We start from the raw sequence: 22,934 nt of genomic DNA on the forward strand, positions 1-22,934 counted from the left end.
GTTCCTGAGGCATAAGAAAACAGACTAGAAAAAGAATAAAAATACCATTCTCACTACACCTCCCACACCACAGAATCCATACTTCATTTAAACCTGGATGAGAAAATAGGACAAAACATTTCACCACAATGATGTCAGATGTGCCGGGCTGACTCCTGCCTTCAGAAACACTAAAGACAGAGGCTGAATAGGCTGTACCGGAGTCCTGGCGGAGCCACTTAAAAGCTAAACCTGATGTTGGTGGGTTACTGAAAAGGAAAGAAAACAGGATAGAGATTCTCTGAATAAAAGCAGAAATATAAAAAAAAGGAGTTTAAAAAAAAATAAAGAAAAATACCACCAGCACAAGAATTATTCACAAGAGCTTCATTCATCAGCAATGCCATAATGAAGAAAAAATGCCAAAGGTTATAAAATTATTTTCTAACGATATTGAGGAAATAAAGACCAGTGTCCGGGTCAGGCACACAGCGGCGCAGGAGCTGCATGTAGGTGAGGTTCTCGTGGGTGTTGGGGTCGAAGAAGCCCTTGGTGTCGTCGCTGGGGTCGGACAGCACCTGGTTCATCTCCTCGTCGAAGTAGCCGCGCCGGTAGGCAGCTTCCACGGGGAGCCGGTGGCTGTGCACGGGGTCGATGATGCCGCCGGTGGCGATCTGGGCCTCCAGCAGGCGGATGCCGTGCTCCTTGACAATGAGCTCCTTGGTCATGGCCTGGAACAGGGAGATCTTGTCGCCCGTGTAGGGGTCGGTGTAGCCCGTCACGGCCCTCTCTGCCGACAGCAGCTTCTCGTGCAGCTCGCTGCCCACCAGCCCGCAGGAGACGGCCTCGTCCACAGAGAGCTTCTGGTTGGTGAGCGGATCAACCATGAAGCCGGTGGCCGCCTGCGCCTCCAGCAGCACCAGCGCCGTGCCCTGCCTCAGGATGCCCTTCCACATGGCCGTGTAGATGCTCATCTTCTCCATCTTGCCGGGGTCAGCCTTGGAGGGCACCAGCACGCCGGCGATGCAGCCCGTGCCGTCCAGGTAGCGCTTGACGGAGGCCATCTGCGTCACCTCCTGCACCGTCTTGGAGCCCTGCACCAGGTCGGCCAGCGTGTCCTTGTCAATGATGCCCGAGTCCAGCAGGTCCGAGGCCGTCACCTGCCTCCTGAGGCCCTTGAACGTGACGGTGCTGCTGCGCTTCTCTGCCTCCTGGACAAGGCCGGTGAGGAGCCCGGCCAACTGCTCCAGCGCCAGGCTCCCGGCCTTCACCTGCGCCAGCAGCTCCAGCCTCTTGGCCTCGGACACGTACTTGGAGAAGAGCAGCTCCCACAGGGAGACCTTCCTGCCCTGGAAGCTGCCAACTGAGACCTGGACGCTGTAGGACTTGAGGGACCGCTCCAGCTCCAGCTCCAGCTCCCGCTCATGCTGGGAGCTCAAGGAATCGCCATTCTGGGCCGGGGCCAGTGCCTCCTGCTGTGTCTGTGTGTTGGCCGGGGCGTCACCGTGTCCCTCAACCCCGGTGACGATGGCGGTGAGGAGGGCGATCATCTCGTTGATGGTGAGCGTGCCCACCTTGTACCTGCGGAGCAGGTCCTGGCGCCGGTGGTCGGGGACATAGCGGGAGAAAAGCAGGTCCCAGACGGTGACGCTCTGGCCCTGGAAGAGCCCCACGCTGAGGCTGGTGCGGGCGGCCTGCAGGGCTTGGCGGGCGTCCTCGCTCAGCTGGTAGAGCACGGAGCCCTTGTCCATCAGCTGCAGCATGAGCAGCCCCGTGTCCGGGTCGGGCACGCAGCGGCGCAGGAGCTGCATGTAGGTGAGGTTCTCGTGGGTGTTGGGGTCGAAGAAGCCCTTGGTGTCGTCGCTGGGGTCGGACAGCACCTGGTTCATCTCCTCGTCGAAGTAGCCGCGCTGGTAGGCAGCTTCCACAGGGAGCCGGTGGCTGTGCACGGGGTCGATGATGCCGCCGGTGGCGATCTGGGCCTCCAGCAGGCGGATGCCGTGCTCCTTGACAATGAGCTCCTTTGTCATGGCCTGGAACAGGGAGATCTTGTCGCCCGTGTAGAGGTCGGTGTAGCCTGTCACGGCCCTCTCTGCCGACAGCAGCTTCTCGTGCAGCTCGCTGCCCACCAGCCCGCAGGAGACGGCCTCGTCCACAGAGAGCTTCTGGTTGGTGAGCGGATCAACCATGAAGCCGGTGGCTGCCTGCGCCTCCAGCAGCACCAGCGCCGTGCCCTGCCTCAGGATGCCCTTCCACATGGCCGCGTAGATGCTCATCTTCTCCATCTTGCTGGGGTCAGCCTTGGAGGGCACCAGCACGCCGGCGATGCAGCCCGTGCCGTCCAGGTAGCGCTTGACGGAGGCCATCTGCGTCACCTCCTGCACCGTCTTGGAGCCCTGCACCAGGTCGGCCAGCGTGTCCTTGTCGATGATGCCCGAGTCCAGCAGGTCCGAGGCCGTCACCTGCCTCCTGAGGCCCTTGAACGTGACGGTGCTGCTGCGCTTCTCTGCCTCCTGGACAAGGCCGGTGAGGAGCCCGGCCAACTGCTCCAGCGCCAGGCTCCCAGACTTCACCTGCGCCAGCAGCTCCAGCCTCTTGGCTTCGGACACGTACTTGGAGAAGAGCAGCTCCCACAGGGAGACCTTCCTGCCCTGGAAGCTGCCGACCGAGACCTGCACGCTGTAGGACTTGAGGGACCGCTCCAGCTCCAGCTCCAGCTCCCGCTCATGCTGGGAGCTCAAGGAATCGCCATTCTGGGCCGGGGCCAGTGCCTCCTGCTGTGTCTGTGTGTTGGCCGGGGCGTCACCGTGTCCCTCAACCCCGGTGACGATGGCGGTGAGGAGGGCGATCATCTCGTTGATGGTGAGCGTGCCCACCTTGTACCTGCGGAGCAGGTCCTGGCGCCGGTGGTCGGGGACGTAGCGGGAGAAGAGCAGCTCCCAGACGGTGACGCTCTGGCCCTGGAAGAGCCCCACGCTGAGGCTGGTGCGGGCGGCCTGCAGGGCTTGGCGGGCGTCCTCGCTCAGCTGGTAGAGCACGGAGCCCTTGTCCATCAGCTGCAGCATGAGCAGCCCCGTGTCCGGGTCAGGCACGCAGCGGCGCAGGAGCTGCATGTAGGTGAGGTTCTCGTGGGTGTTGGGGTCGAAGAAGCCCTTGGTGTCATCGCTGGGGTCAGACAGCACCTGGTTCATCTCCTCGTCAAAGTAGCCGCGCCGGTAGGCAGCTTCCACGGGGAGCCGGTGGCTGTGCACGGGGTCGATGATGCCGCCGGTGGCGATCTGGGCCTCCAGCAGGCGGATGCCGTGCTCCTTGACGATGAGCTCCTTGGTCATGGCCTGGAACAGGGAGATCTTGTCGCCCGTGTAGGGGTCGGTGTAGCCCGTCACGGCCCTCTCTGCCGACAGCAGCTTCTCGTGCAGCTCGCTGCCCACCAGCCCGCAGGAGACGGCCTCGTCCACAGAGAGCTTCTGGTTGGTGAGCGGATCAACCATGAAGCCGGTGGCCGCCTGCGCCTCCAGCAGCACCAGCGCCGTGCCCTGCCTCAGGATGCCCTTCCACATGGCCGCGTAGATGCTCATCTTCTCCATCTTGCTGGGGTCAGCCTTGGAGGGCACCAGCACGCCGGCGATGCAGCCCGTGCCGTCCAGGTAGCGCTTGACGGAGGCCATCTGCGTCACCTCCTGCACCGTCTTGGAGCCCTGCACCAGGTCGGCCAGCGTGTCCTTGTCGATGATGCCCGAGTCCAGCAGGTCCGAGGCCGTCACCTGCCTCCTGAGGCCCTTGAACGTGACGGTGCTGCTGCGCTTCTCTGCCTCGTGGACGAGGCTGGTGAGGAGCCCGGCCAACTGCTCCAGCGCCAGGCTCCCTGACTTCACCTGCGCCAGCAGCTCCAGCCTCTTGGCCTCGGACACGTACTTGGAGAAGAGCAGCTCCCACAGGGAGACCTTCCTGCCCTGGAAACTGCCGACCGAGACCTGCACGCTGTAGGACTTGAGGGACCGCTCCAGCTCCAGCTCCAGCTCCCGCTCATGCTGGGAGCTCAAGGAATCGCCATTCTGGGCCGGTGCTGGCGCCTCCTGCTGCGTTGGCTTGTTGGCCGGGGCGTTTGCGTGTCCCTCAGCCCCGGTGACGATGGCGGTGAGGAGGGTGATCATCTCTGGGATGGTGAGCGTGCCCACCTTGTACCTGCGGAGCAGGTCCTGGCGCCGGTGGTCGGGGACGTAGCGGGAGAAGAGCAGCTCCCAGACGGTGACGCTCTGGCCCTGGAAGAGCCCCACGCTGAGGCTGGTGCGGGCGGCCTGCAGGGCTTGGCGGGCGTCCTCGCTCAGCTGGTAGAGCACGGAGCCCTTGTCCATCAGCTGCAGCATGAGCAGCCCCGTGTCCGGGTCGGGCACGCAGCGGCGCAGGAGCTGCATGTAGGTGAGGTTCTCGTGGGTGTTGGGGTCGAAGAAGCCCTTGGTGTCATCGCTGGGGTCGGACAGCACCTGGTTCATCTCCTCGTCGAAGTAGCCGCGCCGGTAGGCAGCTTCCACGGGGAGCCGGTGGCTGTGCACGGGGTCGATGATGCCGCCGGTGGCGATCTGGGCCTCCAGCAGGCGGATGCCGTGCTCCTTGACAATGAGCTCCTTGGTCATGGCCTGGAACAGGGAGATCTTGTCGCCCGTGTAGGGGTCGGTGTAGCCCGTCACGGCCCTCTCTGCCGACAGCAGCTTCTCGTGCAGCTCGCTGCCCACCAGCCCGCAGGAGACGGCCTCGTCCACAGAGAGCTTCTGGTTGGTGAGCGGATCAACCATGAAGCCGGTGGCCGCCTGCGCCTCCAGCAGCACCAGTGCCGTGCCCTGCCTCAGGATGCCCTTCCACATGGCCGCGTAGATGCTCATCTTCTCCATCTTGCCGGGGTCAGCCTTGGAGGGCACCAGCACGCCGGCGATGCAGCCCGTGCCGTCCAGGTAGCGCTTGACGGAGGCCATCTGCGTCACCTCCTGCACCGTCTTGGAGCCCTGCACCAGGTCGGCCAGCGTGTCCTTGTCGATGATGCCCGAGTCCAGCAGGTCCGAGGCCGTCACCTGCCTCCTGAGGCCCTTGAACGTGACGGTGCTGCTGCGCTTCTCTGCCTCCTGGACGAGGCCGGTGAGGAGCCCGGCCAACTGCTCCAGCGCCAGGCTCCCGGCCTTCACCTGCGCCAGCAGCTCCAGCCTCTTGGCCTCGGACACGTACTTGGAGAAGAGCAGCTCCCACAGGGAGACCTTCCTGCCCTGGAAGCTGCCGACCGAGACCTGCACGCTGTAGGCCTTGAGGGACCGCTCCAGCTCCAGCTCCAGCTCCCGCTCATGCTGGGAGCTCAAGGAATCGCCATTCTGGGCCGGGGCCAGTGCCTCCTGCTGTGTCTGTGTGTTGGCCGGGGCGTCACCGTGTCCCTCAGCCCCGGTGACGATGGCGGTGAGGAGGGCGATCATCTCGTTGATGGTGAGCGTGCCCACCTTGTACCTGCGGAGCAGGTCCTGGCGCCGGTGGTCGGGGACGTAGCGGGAGAAGAGCAGCTCCCAGACGGTGACGCTCTGGCCCTGGAAGAGCCCCACGCTGAGGCTGGTGCGGGCGGCCTGCAGGGCTTGGCGGGCGTCCTCACTCAGCTGGTAGAGCACGGAGCCCTTGTCCATCAGCTGCAGCATGAGCAGCCCCGTGTCCGGGTCAGGCACGCAGCGGCGCAGGAGCTGCATGTAGGTGAGGTTCTCGTGGGTGTTGGGGTCGAAGAAGCCCTTGGTGTCATCGCTGGGGTCAGACAGCACCTGGTTCATCTCCTCGTCAAAGTAGCCGCGCCGGTAGGCAGCTTCCACGGGGAGCCGGTGGCTGTGCACGGGGTCGATGATGCCGCCGGTGGCGATCTGGGCCTCCAGCAGGCGGATGCCGTGCTCCTTGACGATGAGCTCCTTGGTCATGGCCTGGAACAGGGAGATCTTGTCGCCCGTGTAGGGGTCGGTGTAGCCCGTCACGGCCCTCTCTGCCGACAGCAGCTTCTCGTGCAGCTCGCTGCCCACCAGCCCGCAGGAGACGGCCTCGTCCACAGAGAGCTTCTGGTTGGTGAGCGGATCAACCATGAAGCCGGTGGCCGCCTGCGCCTCCAGCAGCACCAGCGCCGTGCCCTGCCTCAGGATGCCCTTCCACATGGCCGCGTAGATGCTCATCTTCTCCATCTTGCTGGGGTCAGCCTTGGAGGGCACCAGCACGCCGGCGATGCAGCCCGTGCCGTCCAGGTAGCGCTTGACGGAGGCCATCTGCGTCACCTCCTGCACCGTCTTGGAGCCCTGCACCAGGTCGGCCAGCGTGTCCTTGTCGATGATGCCCGAGTCCAGCAGGTCCGAGGCCGTCACCTGCCTCCTGAGGCCCTTGAACGTGACGGTGCTGCTGCGCTTCTCTGCCTCGTGGACGAGGCTGGTGAGGAGCCCGGCCAACTGCTCCAGCGCCAGGCTCCCTGACTTCACCTGCGCCAGCAGCTCCAGCCTCTTGGCCTCGGACACGTACTTGGAGAAGAGCAGCTCCCACAGGGAGACCTTCCTGCCCTGGAAACTGCCGACCGAGACCTGCACGCTGTAGGACTTGAGGGACCGCTCCAGCTCCAGCTCCAGCTCCCGCTCATGCTGGGAGCTCAAGGAATCGCCATTCTGGGCCGGTGCTGGCGCCTCCTGCTGCGTTGGCTTGTTGGCCGGGGCGTTTGCGTGTCCCTCAGCCCCGGTGACGATGGCGGTGAGGAGGGTGATCATCTCTGGGATGGTGAGCGTGCCCACCTTGTACCTGCGGAGCAGGTCCTGGCGCCGGTGGTCGGGGACGTAGCGGGAGAAGAGCAGCTCCCAGACGGTGACGCTCTGGCCCTGGAAGAGCCCCACGCTGAGGCTGGTGCGGGCGGCCTGCAGGGCTTGGCGGGCGTCCTCGCTCAGCTGGTAGAGCACGGAGCCCTTGTCCATCAGCTGCAGCATGAGCAGCCCCGTGTCCGGGTCGGGCACGCAGCGGCGCAGGAGCTGCATGTAGGTGAGGTTCTCGTGGGTGTTGGGGTCGAAGAAGCCCTTGGTGTCATCGCTGGGGTCGGACAGCACCTGGTTCATCTCCTCGTCGAAGTAGCCGCGCCGGTAGGCAGCTTCCACGGGGAGCCGGTGGCTGTGCACGGGGTCGATGATGCCGCCGGTGGCGATCTGGGCCTCCAGCAGGCGGATGCCGTGCTCCTTGACAATGAGCTCCTTGGTCATGGCCTGGAACAGGGAGATCTTGTCGCCCGTGTAGGGGTCGGTGTAGCCCGTCACGGCCCTCTCTGCCGACAGCAGCTTCTCGTGCAGCTCGCTGCCCACCAGCCCGCAGGAGACGGCCTCGTCCACAGAGAGCTTCTGGTTGGTGAGCGGATCAACCATGAAGCCGGTGGCCGCCTGCGCCTCCAGCAGCACCAGTGCCGTGCCCTGCCTCAGGATGCCCTTCCACATGGCCGCGTAGATGCTCATCTTCTCCATCTTGCCGGGGTCAGCCTTGGAGGGCACCAGCACGCCGGCGATGCAGCCCGTGCCGTCCAGGTAGCGCTTGACGGAGGCCATCTGCGTCACCTCCTGCACCGTCTTGGAGCCCTGCACCAGGTCGGCCAGCGTGTCCTTGTCGATGATGCCCGAGTCCAGCAGGTCCGAGGCCGTCACCTGCCTCCTGAGGCCCTTGAACGTGACGGTGCTGCTGCGCTTCTCTGCCTCCTGGACGAGGCCGGTGAGGAGCCCGGCCAACTGCTCCAGCGCCAGGCTCCCTGACTTCACCTGCGCCAGCAGCTCCAGCCTCTTGGCCTCGGACACGTACTTGGAGAAGAGCAGCTCCCACAGGGAGACCTTCCTGCCCTGGAAGCTGCCGACCGAGACCTGCACGCTGTAGGCCTTGAGGGACCGCTCCAGCTCCAGCTCCAGCTCCCGCTCATGCTGGGAGCTCAAGGAATCGCCATTCTGGGCCGGGGCCAGTGCCTCCTGCTGTGTCTGTGTGTTGGCCGGGGCGTCACCGTGTCCCTCAGCCCCGGTGACGATGGCGGTGAGGAGGGCGATCATCTCGTTGATGGTGAGCGTGCCCACCTTGTACCTGCGGAGCAGGTCCTGGCGCCGGTGGTCGGGGACGTAGCGGGAGAAGAGCAGCTCCCAGACGGTGACGCTCTGGCCCTGGAAGAGCCCCACGCTGAGGCTGGTGCGGGCGGCCTGCAGGGCTTGGCGGGCGTCCTCGCTCAGCTGGTAGAGCACGGAGCCCTTGTCCATCAGCTGCAGCATGAGCAGCCCCGTGTCCGGGTCGGGCACACAGCGGCGCAGGAGCTGCATGTAGGTGAGGTTCTCGTGGGTGTTGGGGTCGAAGAAGCCCTTGGTGTCATCGCTGGGGTCGGACAGCACCTGGTTCATCTCCTCGTCGAAGTAGCCGCGCCGGTAGGCAGCTTCCACGGGGAGCCGGTGGCTGTGCACGGGGTCGATGATGCCGCCGGTGGCGATCTGGGCCTCCAGCAGGCGGATGCCGTGCTCCTTGACAATGAGCTCCTTGGTCATGGCCTGGAACAGGGAGATCTTGTCGCCCGTGTAGGGGTCGGTGTAGCCCGTCACGGCCCTCTCTGCCGACAGCAGCTTCTCGTGCAGCTCGCTGCCCACCAGCCCGCAGGAGACGGCCTCGTCCACAGAGAGCTTCTGGTTGGTGAGCGGATCAACCATGAAGCCGGTGGCCGCCTGCGCCTCCAGCAGCACCAGCGCCGTGCCCTGCCTCAGGATGCCCTTCCACATGGCCGCGTAGATGCTCATCTTCTCCATCTTGCCGGGGTCAGCCTTGGAGGGCACCAGCACGCCGGCGATGCAGCCCGTGCCGTCCAGGTAGCGCTTGACGGAGGCCATCTGCGTCACCTCCTGCACCGTCTTGGAGCCCTGCACCAGGTCGGCCAGCGTGTCCTTGTCGATGATGCCCGAGTCCAGCAGGTCCGAGGCCGTCACCTGCCTCCTGAGGCCCTTGAACGTGACGGTGCTGCTGCGCTTCTCTGCCTCCTGGACGAGGCCGGTGAGGAGCCCGGCCAACTGCTCCAGCGCCAGGCTCCCTGACTTCACCTGCGCCAGCAGCTCCAGCCTCTTGGCTTCGGACACGTACTTGGAGAAGAGCAGCTCCCACAGGGAGACCTTCCTGCCCTGGAAGCTGCCGACCGAGACCTGCACGCTGTAGGACTTGAGGGACCGCTCCAGCTCCAGCTCATGCTGGGAGCTCAAGGAATCGCCATTCTGGGCCGGTGCCGGTGCGTCCTGCTGTGTCTGTGTGTCGGCTGGGGCGTTTGCGTGTCCCTCAGCCCCGGTGACGATGGCGGTGAGGAGGGCGATCATCTCGTTGATGGTGAGCGTGCCCACCTTGTACCTGCGGAGCAGGTCCTGGCGCCGGTGGTCGGGGACGTAGCGGGAGAAGAGCAGCTCCCAGACGGTGACGCTCTGGCCCTGGAAGAGCCCCACGCTGAGGCTGGTGCGGGCGGCCTGCAGGGCTTGGCGGGCGTCCTCGCTCAGCTGGTAGAGCACGGAGCCCTTGTCCATCAGCTGCAGCATGAGCAGCCCCGTGTCCGGGTCGGGCACGCAGCGGCGCAGGAGCTGCATGTAGGTGAGGTTCTCGTGGGTGTTGGGGTCGAAGAAGCCCTTGGTGTCGTCGCTGGGGTCGGACAGCACCTGGTTCATCTCCTCGTCGAAGTAGCCACGCCGGTAGGCAGCTTCCACGGGGAGCCGGTGGCTGTGCACGGGGTCGATGATGCCGCCGGTGGCGATCTGGGCCTCCAGCAGGCGGATGCCGTGCTCCTTGACGATGAGCTCCTTCTTCATGGCCTGGAACAGGGACATCTTTTGCCCCGTGCAGGGGTGGGTGTACCCTGTCACGGCTTTCTCTGCAGAAAGAAGTTTCTTTTGCAGCTCGCTGCCCACCAGCCCGCAGGAGACGGCCTCGTCCACAGAGAGCTTCTGGTTGGTGAGCGGATCAACCATGAAGCCGGTGGCCGCCTGCGCCTCCAGCAGCACCAGCGCTGTCCCTGGTCTCAGGATGCCCTTCCACATGGCCGCGTAGATGCTCATCTTCTCCATCTTGCCGGGGTTGGATTTGGAGGGCACCAGCACGCCGGCGATGCTCCCAGTTCCCTCAAGGTATCTTCTCACAGTCTCCATTTGTGCTATTTCTTGTGCCGACTCTTTTCCTTCATGGAGTTTTTCCATTGTTTCTTCCGTAATTATGTTAGCGCTGAGAAGCTCTGATGCTGTCACTTGTTGTCTGAGTCCTTGGAACCAGACGTCACTTCTGTCCTCTTCTTTTTCCCGAATGATTTTTAGTATCGTGTCAATGATTCCCTGTAGAATGTGATGGGATTCCTCTTTATATTTTTTCACCAGCTCCTTCCTCTTCTCTTCTGTGATGTACTCAGAACAGAGCAGTTCCCACAGTGACAATACTTGTCCTTTATATTTTCCAACAGGTACTTGTACCTTCGTACATAATAGGGCGTTCTTTGTTTGCTCATCGATGTAGAAATAGTCAGCTGCCCTTTCCATGACCTGCAGCAGGTACAATCCGGTGTCTCTGTCTTTGGAACACCTCTGCAGGAGCTGACTGTAACTGATTTTCTCGTGAGTGTTTGGATCTATAAAACCTTTGCTACCATGATCTGGATCAGAAAGCAGGAGAAACATATCTTCATCCAAGCAGCCGCGCCGGTAGGCCACCTCGACGGGGAGCCGGTGGCTGTGCACGGGGTCGATGATGCCGCCGGTGGCGATCTGGGCCTCCAGCAGGCGGATCCCGTCCTCCTTCCCCGTTATCTTTTGCTTTATGGCCTGGAAAAGGGATATTTTATTTCCTGCACGAGGGTCTGTGTGTCCTGTCACAGCTTTCTCTGCCGACAGCAGCTTCTCGTGCAGCTCGCTGCCCACCAGCCCGCAGGAGACGGCCTCGTCCACGGAGAGCTGCTTATTCTTCAGCGGGTCGATGAGAAACCCAGTGGCAGCCTGTGCCTCCAGCAGCCCCAGGGCACACTGCTCCGTGAGCAGACCCTTCTCCAGCGCCTGGTAGATGCTCATCTTCTCCTTCCTTGATGGGAGCAGAACCCCGGCAATGCATCCAGTGCCATCCAAGTACCTTCTGATGGTCTCCCTCTTTGTGAGGCTGCCGAGCGTGAGACTCCCGTCCTGCAGCTGATCAAGAGTTTTCTTGTCGATTATCTCAGAGTTAAATAATTCCGCTACGGACACATCCCCCCGGAGTCCTTTAACCTTGAGGGCTTCAGCTCTTTGCTCTGTATCCTCAATTATTTTGAGAATGAGCGCTATAAGCTCTTCCAATGTGAGGGTTTTGGATTTGTACTGCATCACTAGTTCTTTCTTTTTCTGCTCAGAGACGTAATGAGAACAGAGGATTTCCCAGACAGAAACTCTTTGGTCCTTAAACTTCCCAACTCTGACTTCAAGAGGCGTTGAGCGCAAAGCCTGTTTTGTAAGCTCGTCAATGTAGAAGTACTTTCCTCCTTCCTGTACAACTTGTAGCATGTACAACCCAGTCTCTGGATCCTGGACACATCTCTCCAGGAGCTGCATGTAGGTGAGGTTCTCGTGGGTGTTGGGGTCGAAGAAGCCCTTGGTGTCGTCGCTGGGGTCGGACAGCACCTGGTTCATCTCCTGGTTGAAGTATCCGCGCCGGTAGGCCACCTCCACGGGGATGCGGTGGCTGTGCACGGGGTCGATGATGCCGCCCGTGGCGATCTGGGCCTCCAGCAGCCGGATGCCGTGGCTCTTCACAATCAGCTCTCGGTTCATCGCTTCAAACAGGGATATCTGGGCTTTCGTGTAGGGGTCGGTGTAGCCCGTCACGGCTCTTTCTGCAGAGAGCAGCTTTTCAAAAATCTCCCCTCCAATCAGACCAGCGGTTAATGCCTCTTCCACCGAATACTTCTTGTTCTGCTCCGGGTCGATGATGAAGCCGGTGGCAGCCTGTGCCTCCAGCAGCACCAGGGCTGTCCCTGGCCGCAGGATGCCCTTCCACATGGCCTGGTAGATGCTCATCTTCTCATTGCTCGGTTGTATAAGGACCCCAGCGATGAAATTGCTGCCCTCCAGGTACCTGCGCACAGAGTCCATCTCAGTGACTTCTTTGACCGTTTTCTTCCCCTGGTTGAGCTCATCGAGGGTTTTTTTGTCTATCAGTTGAGACTGGAAGAGGTCACTGGCAGACACTCTCTTCCGCAGGCCCTGGAATGCAAACTTCTTGCCTTGCGTCTCAGTCTCCTTGATGATGGTGGTGACAATGGTTACGATTTCATGCAGTACTTCAGCTTTCTCATCCTTGTACTTCTGCACCAGCTCTCTTCTCTTGCTGTCCGAGAGGTATTCAGAGTTGAGAAGGTCCCAGACTGACACAGTCTGTCCTTTGAACCGCCCTATGTTGACACAAACCGTCACAGACTTCAGCACCTCCATGGTTTGTTCATCCACACAAAACACGGCGTTTTCTGACAGAGGAAGGAGCCAGAGGCCTGACTCAGCCTCCTGGGTGCACCTGTCCTTCAGCTGCTGGTAGGTCACGTTCTCCTTGGTGTTTGGATCAAAAAAGACCTTGGTGGTGTCGTTCAGCTGAGAGAGGGTCTGGTTCAGGTCCTCGTCATAGAAGCCATATCTGCGGGCAGCCTGCAGCGGAAGGTGGTGGTGGTGGACGGGATCGATGACCCCTCCGGTGGCCAGCTGGGCCTCGAGCAGGGGAACAGCATCTCCCAGGGGAATCAGCTCTTTCCTGAGCGCTTGGCACACCGAGATGGAGCTCTCGGTGTAGGGGTCTGTGTACCCGGTCACTGCCCTCTCAGCCAGGAGCAGTTTCTCGGTGAGCTCCTCACCAACCACACCGGCTTTCACGGCATCCCTCACGCTGAGTCTGCGGTTGGTGGCCGTGTCCGTCAGGTACCCGGTGGCTGCCTGAGCTTCCAGCAGCCGCAGAGCAGCCCCAGGGAGGAGGAGATTGTTCTTCATGGCATCGTACAAGCTCATCTTCTTCTTGGATGCCTCTACAAACACCCCAGCGATGCTGCCTGTGCCCTGCAGGTACCTCTTCACGCTCTCCATCGCAGCCACCTCCTCGGGAGTTCTTATGCCCTGAGCCAGCTCCTCAAACACCTTCTCAGTGATGATGCCGGCATCCAGCAGCCAGACAACGGGGACGCTGCCACGCAAGCCTTCCAGGGTGATGTGGCTGCAGGCCTGCATCTCCATCTCCCTGACCAGCCGGAGGACAAGAGCAACCAGCTGCTGCAGCGACACCTCCTCAGAGCGGAACCTCTCCACGAAGTCGCTCCTCTGCTCCTCAGTGAAGTACCCGAGGTGGATCAGCTCCCAGAGGGACACCCCTTTTTCCTTCACCACGGTTTCCTTAAAAATGCGTTGGATTTGCTCGTCGGTGTGGGCTGGGGCAGCCGCCTGTGCCAGAGGCAGCAGGTGGAAGCCGGAGACCTCGTCCTTCTGGCAGCGCTTGATGAGCTCGGCGTAGGTCACGGTCTCCCTGCTGTCCGGGACGCAGAAGGCTCTGTTGTCATCACCGGGCTTAGAAAGGGCCTTGCTCGTGTCCTCGTCCAGGCACCCTCGCTTCTGCGCGGACTCTGTGGGGATGTGGTGGCCACACGTTGGGTCGATGATGCCTCCCGTAGCCATCTGCACCTCCATCAGCTGCATGGCCTGTTTGTCAGCAATCAGGCCCTTCTTCATCGCCTGGAAGAGAGGGATCTTCTTGCCCGTGAAAGGATCTTTGTAGCCTGTTACAGCCCCTTCTGCGTGTTGCAGCTTCTCATGGACGTCTGGCCCAATGACTCCCTCCTTGACGGCATCATCCACAGAGAGTTTCTGGTTGTTCACGGGGTCAATGATGAAGCCCGTGGCAGCCTGGGCCTCCAGCAGTGGGAGAGCCACTCCTGGCACCATGAGGTTTTTCTTCATGGCCTCATAAATGCTTATCCTCTGGTTTGATGGTTGGAGCACGATCCCCCCGATGCTGCCGGAGCCGTAGAGGTACTTTCTGACTGAGTCCATGTGCAGGACTTGCTCTGGTGTGACGGACCCCTCCAGCACCTTCTCAAACAGGACCTTGTCAATGACTCCCGTTTCCATCAGGTGGTAGGCGCTGACGCTGCCCCGCATGGCTGGGAACTTGATGGGGGCCCATTTCTTCATTTCCTCCTCTAACATGACTCGAATCTGCTCTAGGGTGAGTTTCCGCAGCTGGTAGTGGTTGAATATCTCCCGGCGCCGACCCTCGCTGAAGTACTCGGAGTTGAGCAGGTCCCACACAGAGACCTTCTCCCCCCGCAGCCGCCCGAACCTGACGGGCAGCCAGGAGCTCCTGAACACCCGTCTGGTGGCATCGTCGATGAACTGGCGCTTCCTGCTGTTCAGGGGCAGGAGGCAGAGCCCGGTGGACGGCTCGGTGATGCACTTCTCCTTCAGCTGCAGGTAGGTGAGGTTCTCGTGCGTGTTGGGGTCGAAGAAGCCCTTGGTGTCATCGCTGGGGTCAGAAAGGATGACGTTCATCTTCTTGTCAAAGTATCCGCGCCGGTAGGCCACCTCCACGGGGATGCGGTGGCTGTTGACGGGGTCGATGATGCCGCCGGTGGCGATCTGGGCCTCCAGCAGGCGGATGGCATGATCCTTGACGATGAGCTCCTTGGTCATGGCCTGGAACAGGGAGATCTTGTCACCCGTGTAGGGATCTCTGTAGCCAGTGACGGATTTCTCTGCGGTCAGTAGCTTGTCGTAAACATCTGGGCCAATGACGTTCGCTCTTAAGGCCTCATCCACAGAATACCTTTTGTTGGCAGCTGGGTCAATGATGAATCCTGTAGCAGCCTGTGCCTCCAGGAGGATCAGAGACGTTCCTGGCCTCAAAAGTCCTTTCCGCTTGGCCTGGTAGATGCTGATCTTCTCCTGGGAGTCAGGAAGGAGGAGCCCACCAATGCTACCAGTCCCTTGCAGGTACTTCTTGACCGTGTCCATGCTGACAACCTCTTTGGCTGATGTTTCTCCCTCCTTCAGTTTCTTGAACAAATCTTGGTTGATGATTTCAGAGCTCAGGAGCTGGTCGGCTGTCACCCGGTCCCTCAGTCCCTCGAAGGTGACGTTAGCGGTGGAAGCCACCTCCTCGATGGTGGCACTGACCGCCTTACCCAGTTCTTGCATGGAGAGAGTTCCTGCGAGGTACTGCTGGGCAAGAGCAGCTCTTTGCTGGGCCTGGATGTAGTCTGAGAAGAGGAGTTTCCAGAGGGACACTGACTTTCCCTTGAATTTACCTGCAGCGACGGACACCTTCGTGTTCTCCAGAGCTGTTTGGCTCCTGTGGTCAAAGAAGAGCTGGGCTCCCTCAGATCCTTCTCTGCTGTCTCCACCCAGTGGCAGCAGCAGGAGCCCGGTGTTGGGATCGGTGACACAGCGCTTGAGCAGCTCTGCGTAGAGTAGCTTCTCCTTGGAGCTGGGGTCGAGGAACCCCCTCATGTCCTCGGTAGGGCTGGAGAGGAGCTGTTTGGTGGCCTCATCCAGGCACCCCCACCTGCAGGCTGTCTCCGTGGGGACACGGAGGTGCCTGCCTGGAGCGATTATACCCCCTGTGGCCATCTGAGCCTCCAGAAGGCAAATGCCGTGATCTCTGGGGACAAAGCCCTTCCCGATGGCTTGGAACAGAGAGAGCATTTCTCCAGTGGAGGGGTCCCTGTAGCCAGTGATGGTCTTCTCTGCTGAAGACAGTTTCTCATGAAGCTCTGGGCCGATGAGACCCACCCTGACAGCCTCATCAACCGAGTAGCTCTTGTTCTTTATGGGGTCTGCCAGGCTGCCGGTGGACGCCTGGACCTGCAGGAGCGCCAGGGCAGCCCCGGGCAGGAGGAGATGCTCTCTCAGCGCCTGGTAGAGGCTTTTCCGCTCGCCGGAGGGCAGGACGACGCCGGCCACGCTCCTCGTCCCACGCAGGAACCGCCCAACGGACGCGTTCTCTGCCACCTCCTGGGCAGAAACTCTTCCCTCCTCAAGAGCTCGGAACATGTCGGAGCTGATGATGCCGGCGTCCAGCAGCTCCCTGCTGCTCACCCTCCCGCCCAGCCCCACCAGCGTGGTTTGCAGGGGCAACAGGAGGAAGCCCGAGGCCGGATCAACAACGCAGCTCTTCATGAGCTCCGCGTAGCTGACCCTCTCCATAGTGCTGGGGTTGAGGAACCCTTTGCTCTCCTCATTGCTGGGGTCAGAGAGGACCTGTCTCATCTCTTCATCTAAATACCCCCTCTCGCAGGCAACATCTGCCGGGAGCCGTTGGCCGGTGGCCGGGTCAATGACGCCTCCGGTTGCAACCTGGGCCTCCAGCAGCCGGGAGCCTTGTTCCCTCCCCAGCAGCTCCTTCTGCACCGCCTGGTACAGCGAGATTTTCTCCTCGGTGTAGGGGTCCAGGAAGCCGGTGGCCGCTTTCTCGGCGGTGAGCAGCTTCTCCTTCAGCTCCAGCCCCACCAGCCCCAGCTGCACGGCTTCTGTCACGGACACCTGCCGCTGCGTCACTGGGTCAACGATGGAGCCCGTGGCCGCCTGGGCCTCCAGAAGAAAGAGTGCCGGATCCAGACTCAGAAGATGCTCTCTGGTGGCATCATAAAAGCTCATGATCTTCTTTGAAGCCCCTACGCAGACTCCAGCGATGCTGCCAGCTGCCTCACCGGGAGCACCCATCACCGGCACGTCCCCGCCAGCGGCTTGCTTCTGTTTTCCAGGCAGCCTGTCCTGGTGCAGCCGGTCTGCTCCCGGCACGTTGTCCTGGTGAGCGATGGGGACGGCGTGGCCGTTCACCGCTGGCTGGCTCTCCATCCTCGCACTGCGCTCCTCTCACAGCTCTCAAGACTCTGGAGAGGGGAGAGAATGGGAAAGCCCAGTGAGAAATCAGCTTTTGTGTGGTTTGCATGCGAAATATGGGGGGAAAAAGACAAAGAAACACTTCTGAGGCAGGAGGACGTAACAGCCAAAGGCTGAGCACGGTCAGGGCACTGTGTGTGTCCCCAGCATGCTGAGCCAGGCCTGGCAGAGGCGAGCAGCCCCTGCTTCCTGAGCTGGGCTTGCTGGGTGCACGAGGACACGTCACCATGAGAGGCTGGAGCAGAGGCACCCGTGGGACCAGTGGGCACTGGGCTGGCTCTGGTGAGGCGCAGAGTCCCCACGAGCTGTCACACACGTGTGGCCAACAACCTGTGCAGGGCTTGTCTCAAGGTCTGGATGGAGCTGGGCTTGGGGCAGAGCACCAGCCAAAAGCAGGACCCCCAGGGAGCACCGGCGCGCTGGGGCTGCTGCTGGTGCCGGCACCGGGAAAAGCAGCGGCTGGTCTGTCTGCCGGGCCGAGCTGCTGGAGCAGGTTGAGAGAAGGGAGCAGAGCTGGTGAGGGGCTGGAGCACAAGTGTGATGGAGACTGAGGGACCTGGGGGTTCAGCTGGAGAACAGGAGCTGAGGGGAGACCTTCTGATCTCTGAACTGCCTGAAAGGAGCTTGGAGCCAGGGGGGTCGGGCTCTGCTCCCCAGGAACAAGCGCCAGGAGCAGAGGAAACGGCCTCAGGTTGCGCCAGGGGAGGTTGAGGTTGGATGTGGGAACAATTTCTTCCCCAAAGGGCTGTGGGGCATTGAACAGGCTGCCCAGGGCAGTGCTGGAGTCACCAGCCCTGGAGGGCTGGACAGACGGACATGAGGTGGGTTATGGTTGGACTCGGTGATATTGAGGAGCTTTTCCAACCCAAAGGTTCCTGTGATTCCACGGCACCACGGCTGCGGCACACGCTGCAGAGGCTCCTGCAGCACACTGCTCCTGTGCCTGGGACCTTGGGTCCTGGGGCTGGCGGCCCCTCCTGCAGCTGGGACCGGGGTTTGAGGTTGGGGGCCGGGCGGCCCTGCTGTGCGGGGCTGCAGACGTGGCTCCTGTTCCCTCCTGAGCCCCATCCCTTAACAGAACCTGTGGCACTGGTGCGGAGCGGCTGTGCCGGGGCTGTGCCAGCCCTGCGGAGGCAGGTGAGGCCCGGCTGACGAGGCCTCATCCGCCAGCATCTCCGGTCCCAGCTCCAGGACATGGCCAGAGCTGGGCTGTCCGGCACATGGAGGCAGAGCTGGCGAGCGCTGGCACAGCAGCTCCAGGGAGCGCCAGTGCCACCCTGACCCTCCCGCGGCGGTGGCTCTGCTCAGGGACGGTGGGGACCAGCCGTATCTCTGGGGCACAGATCCTGCCCGGGGCTCACAGACCAACGTCCCTCCCTGTGCTGCCACAGCAAACACCGGGGCATGCGGGGCAGCACGCCAGTGCTGGCGGTGCTGTGCCAGTGCCACCAGTGCCATGCGAGTGCCAGCGGTGCCGTGCCAGGGCCCTGCTCCCCTCAGGACCAGCCTCTCCATGGGCTCTGTGCCCCAGCCCAGCCCCGTGCGCCCCAGCCCGTCCCGCGCCCCCGCCCGGCCCGGCACCTCGTCCTCAGCCCGGCTCCCGTCCCGGCGCACTCCGGCGTCGCTGCCCGTCCCGGGGAAAGGGCCCAACGGCGCCGTCCGCCCGGTGATGTCAGCGCCAGCGGATCTGCCCAGGCAAAGGTGTTTGTGTTTGCAGGCTCAGGGCTGCACCCGGTGCCAAGAGGTGGGGACGGCGGGCGGGACGGTCCTGAGCCGCGCTGGGGGAGCCGAGGAGGAGAGCGGGGCCGGGGCCGGGGGGCTCTGCCCGGTGGGGACGGCGAGGGGCTGTGCGTGGGCTGCGGTGGAGCAGGGGGTCCCTGCCTCGCTCCGTCCCCTCCGTCCCGCGGGCTCACGCTGGGCACACGGACCCGCGGTGCTGGCGCTGGGCAGCCCGTGCACACGTTCACCCGCGGCGGGGCTGGCAGCCCCTCACCCGGCTCTGCCCACCCGGCCCCGGGTTGTGCCGCCCCGCAGGGCTGGGAGAGCTGCTCCCGGCGCCGCAGCCCCGTGCTGGCAGAGGGACGCCGGCTTGGATGGCGCTGGCCGTGCCACGCGTGGCCGGAGCTGAGCTCAGCCCGGCTGTGCCGTGGCACCGGGTGGGCAGCGCTGGGCGGGCTGCGGTACCGGGGAGCCTGGGCAGGTCCCGCACGTCCCAGACCCGAGCTGGCCACGGGCACCGGCGGGCAGAGGGGATCTGGGCTCTGCTGCTCGTAACACCGCACAGCTCGGAACCGGATCCCGGCAGGGCTGGGCGCCGCGGCAGGACCCCGGGGGCTGAGGTGGAGCCCCCTGCCCACCGCGGGCAGGGAGGAGGCAGCGGGCGTGCGGCACGGCGAGGGCTCTGCTCCCGATCGTCAGCAGGCGTCAGCCCCATGGAAACTTTTAGTAACCGACTCTGCCTACCAAGCCGGGGAGCTCCTGGCACAGGTTCAGGCGCTGGCACCCTCACCCCTCCCCGTGGCCACGGTCTCTCCCCGACGCGGGCAGCTCGCCCTGGCAGCGGCACCGCCGCTCCGCGCCTTCGGCTTCTGTCAGCGTCAGGGAATGTGCTGGTGCGAGCCCGGGATGTGCCACACGCGTGTGCACGGCCCTTCACCCCCCGGCACCGTGCGGCCGCGCAGCTCCTGGGCGTGAATCACGGGACGAGGCTCTTCACACACACCCCATAGACACCCCGCACATCTGCACCCACGTCCCATGGACACCCCACACATCTGCACCCACATATCTGCCCCACATCTCGTGAACACCCTGTACATCTGCACCCACATATCTACCCACATCTCATGGACACCCCACATATCTGCATCCAAATATCTGCCCCACATCTCGTGGACACCACGCACATCTCCACCCATAGCTGCCCCACGCCCCATGGACACCCTCCACATCTGCACCCACAACTGCCCCATGTCTTATGGACACCTCATGCATCTGCATCCACAGCTGCCTTACATCCCATGGGTCACCCCACACCTGCTCCTACAGCTGTCCCACCTCCCACAGACACCCCGCACATCTGCACCCACATATCTGCCCCACATCCCATGGACACCCCGCACATCTGCACCCACATTCTGCCCCATGTCCCGTGGACACCCCACACCTGCACCCACAGTGTGCCCCTGCCTGGGGAGGGAGAGGATGCTGGGGGCCCTGGGGAGGGACTGGGAGGAGGGACAGGTTGTACTGGTGGGGTGGGGGCACAGTTTCGGGAGGGGGTGGCAGAGGAGGGGGCAGCAGAGCTGGGGAGGGCTGGGGCTGCGGGTGGGAGCCTGGTGGGGCCGGGGGAGTCTGTGGGGTCTCTGGTGGGACCGGCTGGGCTGCGGGTGTTTCAGGGGGAGGGGGAGCAGCACAGAAGTTGGCTCGGGCCGTGGCAGTAGGGGGATGGGACAGGGACAGGGACAAGGACAGGCAGGGTGCTGGGGCACTCGGGGACGCCCAGCGTTCCTGCCGGGCAGCGCTGGCTGCCCCGGAGCAGGGGCCGCGGTGCCGGGTCCCACCGACGGCTCCTGCCCCTCAGCTGCCGGGCAGGTGCTGGACGGGGCTGCTCCTCCGTGGGATGGGCTCACACCCGCCCACGGGGGACGATCCCACCGCCCCGCGGACCCACCCCACCGGGTACCGCCGCGGTGCTGCCGGTCCGTGTGCCCTGCCCCGCTGCCTGCCCACCCGCGGCACCCGAGCCCCTCAGACCCCGAGGCAGCACAGGAGCCGTCCCACCCGTGTCACCTGCTGCCCCCGGGCCCCTCAGACCCCGAAGCAGCACAGACCTCACACAGGAGCCGTCCCACCCATGTCACCTGCTGCCCCCGCGCCCCTCAGACCCCGAGGCAGCACAGGAACCATCCCACCCCTGTCACCCGCTGCCCTCTCCTGGGGCACCCGGAGCCCCCTGTGCCCGTCGCAGCCCCCAGGCAGCGCAGACCGTCCCCTGCAGGGTCCTGCCCGGCAGCCACCACCCCCCGTCCCGCTCCCAGGACGAGCCGGGACCCGGGCCCAGCACCCTGAGGCTGCGCTCAGCCGCGATGCCCGCGGTGCCGCAGCCCCGCACCGCCCCGCCCTGCGCCCGTTGTCCCACCCCGCAGCAGCTGCGGCGCAGGCAGCCCGGCGAGCGCCGGCAGCGCCGCATTCCTCGCATACCCAGACCCGCCCATGCGCCCCCGTGCCATGCGGCCCCTCCAGCCCCGCGACGCCCCGCTCGGCGCGGCCGCTCCCACCTGCCGCGGTGGTCGCAGGACGCGCTCCCCGGCGCTGCCGCAGTCCCGCAGCTTCGCCGCCGCTTCCTGCCCGGACACGAGCAGGTTTAAAACCTTTCCCTTCCCCGCCCCTGCGATGACACACCGGCCCAGCCCTGCCCGAAACGCGGGCCGGCCCGCCCCACGCCCCCCGTGCCGTGCCGGGGTCCGGCCGCGGGGTCCTGCGGCCGCGTCACCCCGCGCTGTGTCCCCGGGGCGGCTGTGAGCAGGCGAGGGACGCGCTGCAGGGTGGGCAGGTGGCCCTGTCCCCAGAGCGGCCCTTGTGCCCTCCGCAAAGGACAGATCTCGGCCGGGCCAGCGTGCCTGTGCTGCTCTCGTCCCCGGCAGCCTCCGGCCTTGTTCCCATCGCCCAAAAACCCCCAGCACTGCCCCAGCTCCGCGGCCTGAAGGCAGCTGCCCCCAAGCTCCCTCCCCGGGCAGCTCCTGCCACCCCTGGTCCCCAACCCTCCTGCACGGCCATGTCCCCTCGAATCGGCCATGTCCCCTCGAATCGGGCATGTCCCCTCAAATCGCTGTGTCCCCTCGAATCGCCATGTCCCCTCGAATCGCCGTGTCCCCTCGAACCGCCTGTGTCTGCCCAGCCTCGGGCCGCAGCCACAGGGTGACCAACCTGACTCTGACCCGGCACCGCGGCAGCTGGGGGGCAGAGGGGACCCTTCCCCCACCCCCCCAGCCTTGCCCACATCCCTGGGTGAGCAAGTGGAGCCTGAATTGCCCAAAACAAAGCCAAGCCACCCTGTTGCCATGTGAGTCACCCAAATACCCCTGTCTGTGTCGCCAGCCCCACAACCAGCCCCTCTCTGCCCCGATCGCCCCGCTGCTCTCCCTGGTGCCGTGAGTGCTCGGTGGGCACCAAAGGGCGGCAGCACCGTGCGTGGCCAAGGGTCCCTTTGTGGCCACGGGGCTCTGCAGCCCCGTCGCGGAGCCAGCCCGTGGGTACCGTGCTGGGGAAGGGGCGGCACCACTTGGGCAAGATGTTTGTGGTGTGTGGGAGTGTGTTGTCTGGAGAGCTGCCGGTATCCAGGCAGGGGCTGGCCGGGGAGCCTGCGGCGCGGCGCGGCACCGCGCGGTCCGGCGGGCACACGGCCCTGGCGCCGGAGCGGTGACACCATGTGGAGGGGCGTCCCTGGGAACGGCTCGGCCCAGCACCCCGGCAGGAGCCCCCGCTGCTCGGGCAGCGCCGGGATGGTGGTCCCGGGGCGCAGAGGGACCCTCGGGATGGTGTTACCCCCGAACAACCGGAGTTGTGGGGCTGAGAGAGGCGCTGGCCTGGCGGTGAGGGAGCTGGGGGGTTCGGCTGGAGAACAGGAGCTGAGGGGAGACCTTCTGATCTCTGAACTGCCTGAACGGAGCTTGGAGCCAGGGGGGTCGGGCTCTGCTCCCCAGGAACAAGCACCAGGAGCAGAGGAAACGGCCTCAAGTTGCGCCAGGGGAGGTTGAGGTTGGATGTGGGAACAATTTCTTCCCCAAAGGGCTGTGGGGCATTGAACAGGCTGCCCAGGGCAGTGCTGGAGTCACCAGCCCTGGAGGGCTGGACAGACGGACACGAGGCTCTGAGGACAGGGGGCAGTGCCGGGGTGGGTTATGGTTGGACTCGATGATGTTGAGGGGCTCTTCCAACCAAAGGGATTCTGTGATTCTGTGATTTGATGATTTGGTGATTCTGTGATTCGATGATGTGGTGATTCTGTGATTTGATGCTTTGGTGATTTGATGACTCAATGATTAGATG

The 22,934-nt window shown here is 63.6% G+C and overlaps 1 protein-coding gene across 1 annotated transcript in view; it reads right to left on the reverse strand.

Moving 5' to 3' along the window:
• The window catches only part of EPPK1 (epiplakin 1), a gene marked incomplete at its 5' end in the record, with an annotated part of 37,909 nt that extends 21,071 nt beyond the window's left edge, over window positions 1-16,838 (reverse strand). Inside the window, one exon of the mRNA XM_082046256.1 lies at window positions 911-16,838. Within this exon, the coding sequence (XP_081902382.1) occupies window positions 911-16,838 (15,928 nt within the window). The remainder of the gene's footprint in view (window positions 1-910) is intronic.
• Window positions 16,839-22,934: the final 6,096 nt, after the last annotated feature.

The sequence above is a fragment of the Streptopelia decaocto genome (assembly GCF_964273445.1).
Source record: "Streptopelia decaocto genome assembly, chromosome: 2".
NCBI classification, from domain to species: Eukaryota; Metazoa; Chordata; class Aves; order Columbiformes; family Columbidae; genus Streptopelia; species Streptopelia decaocto.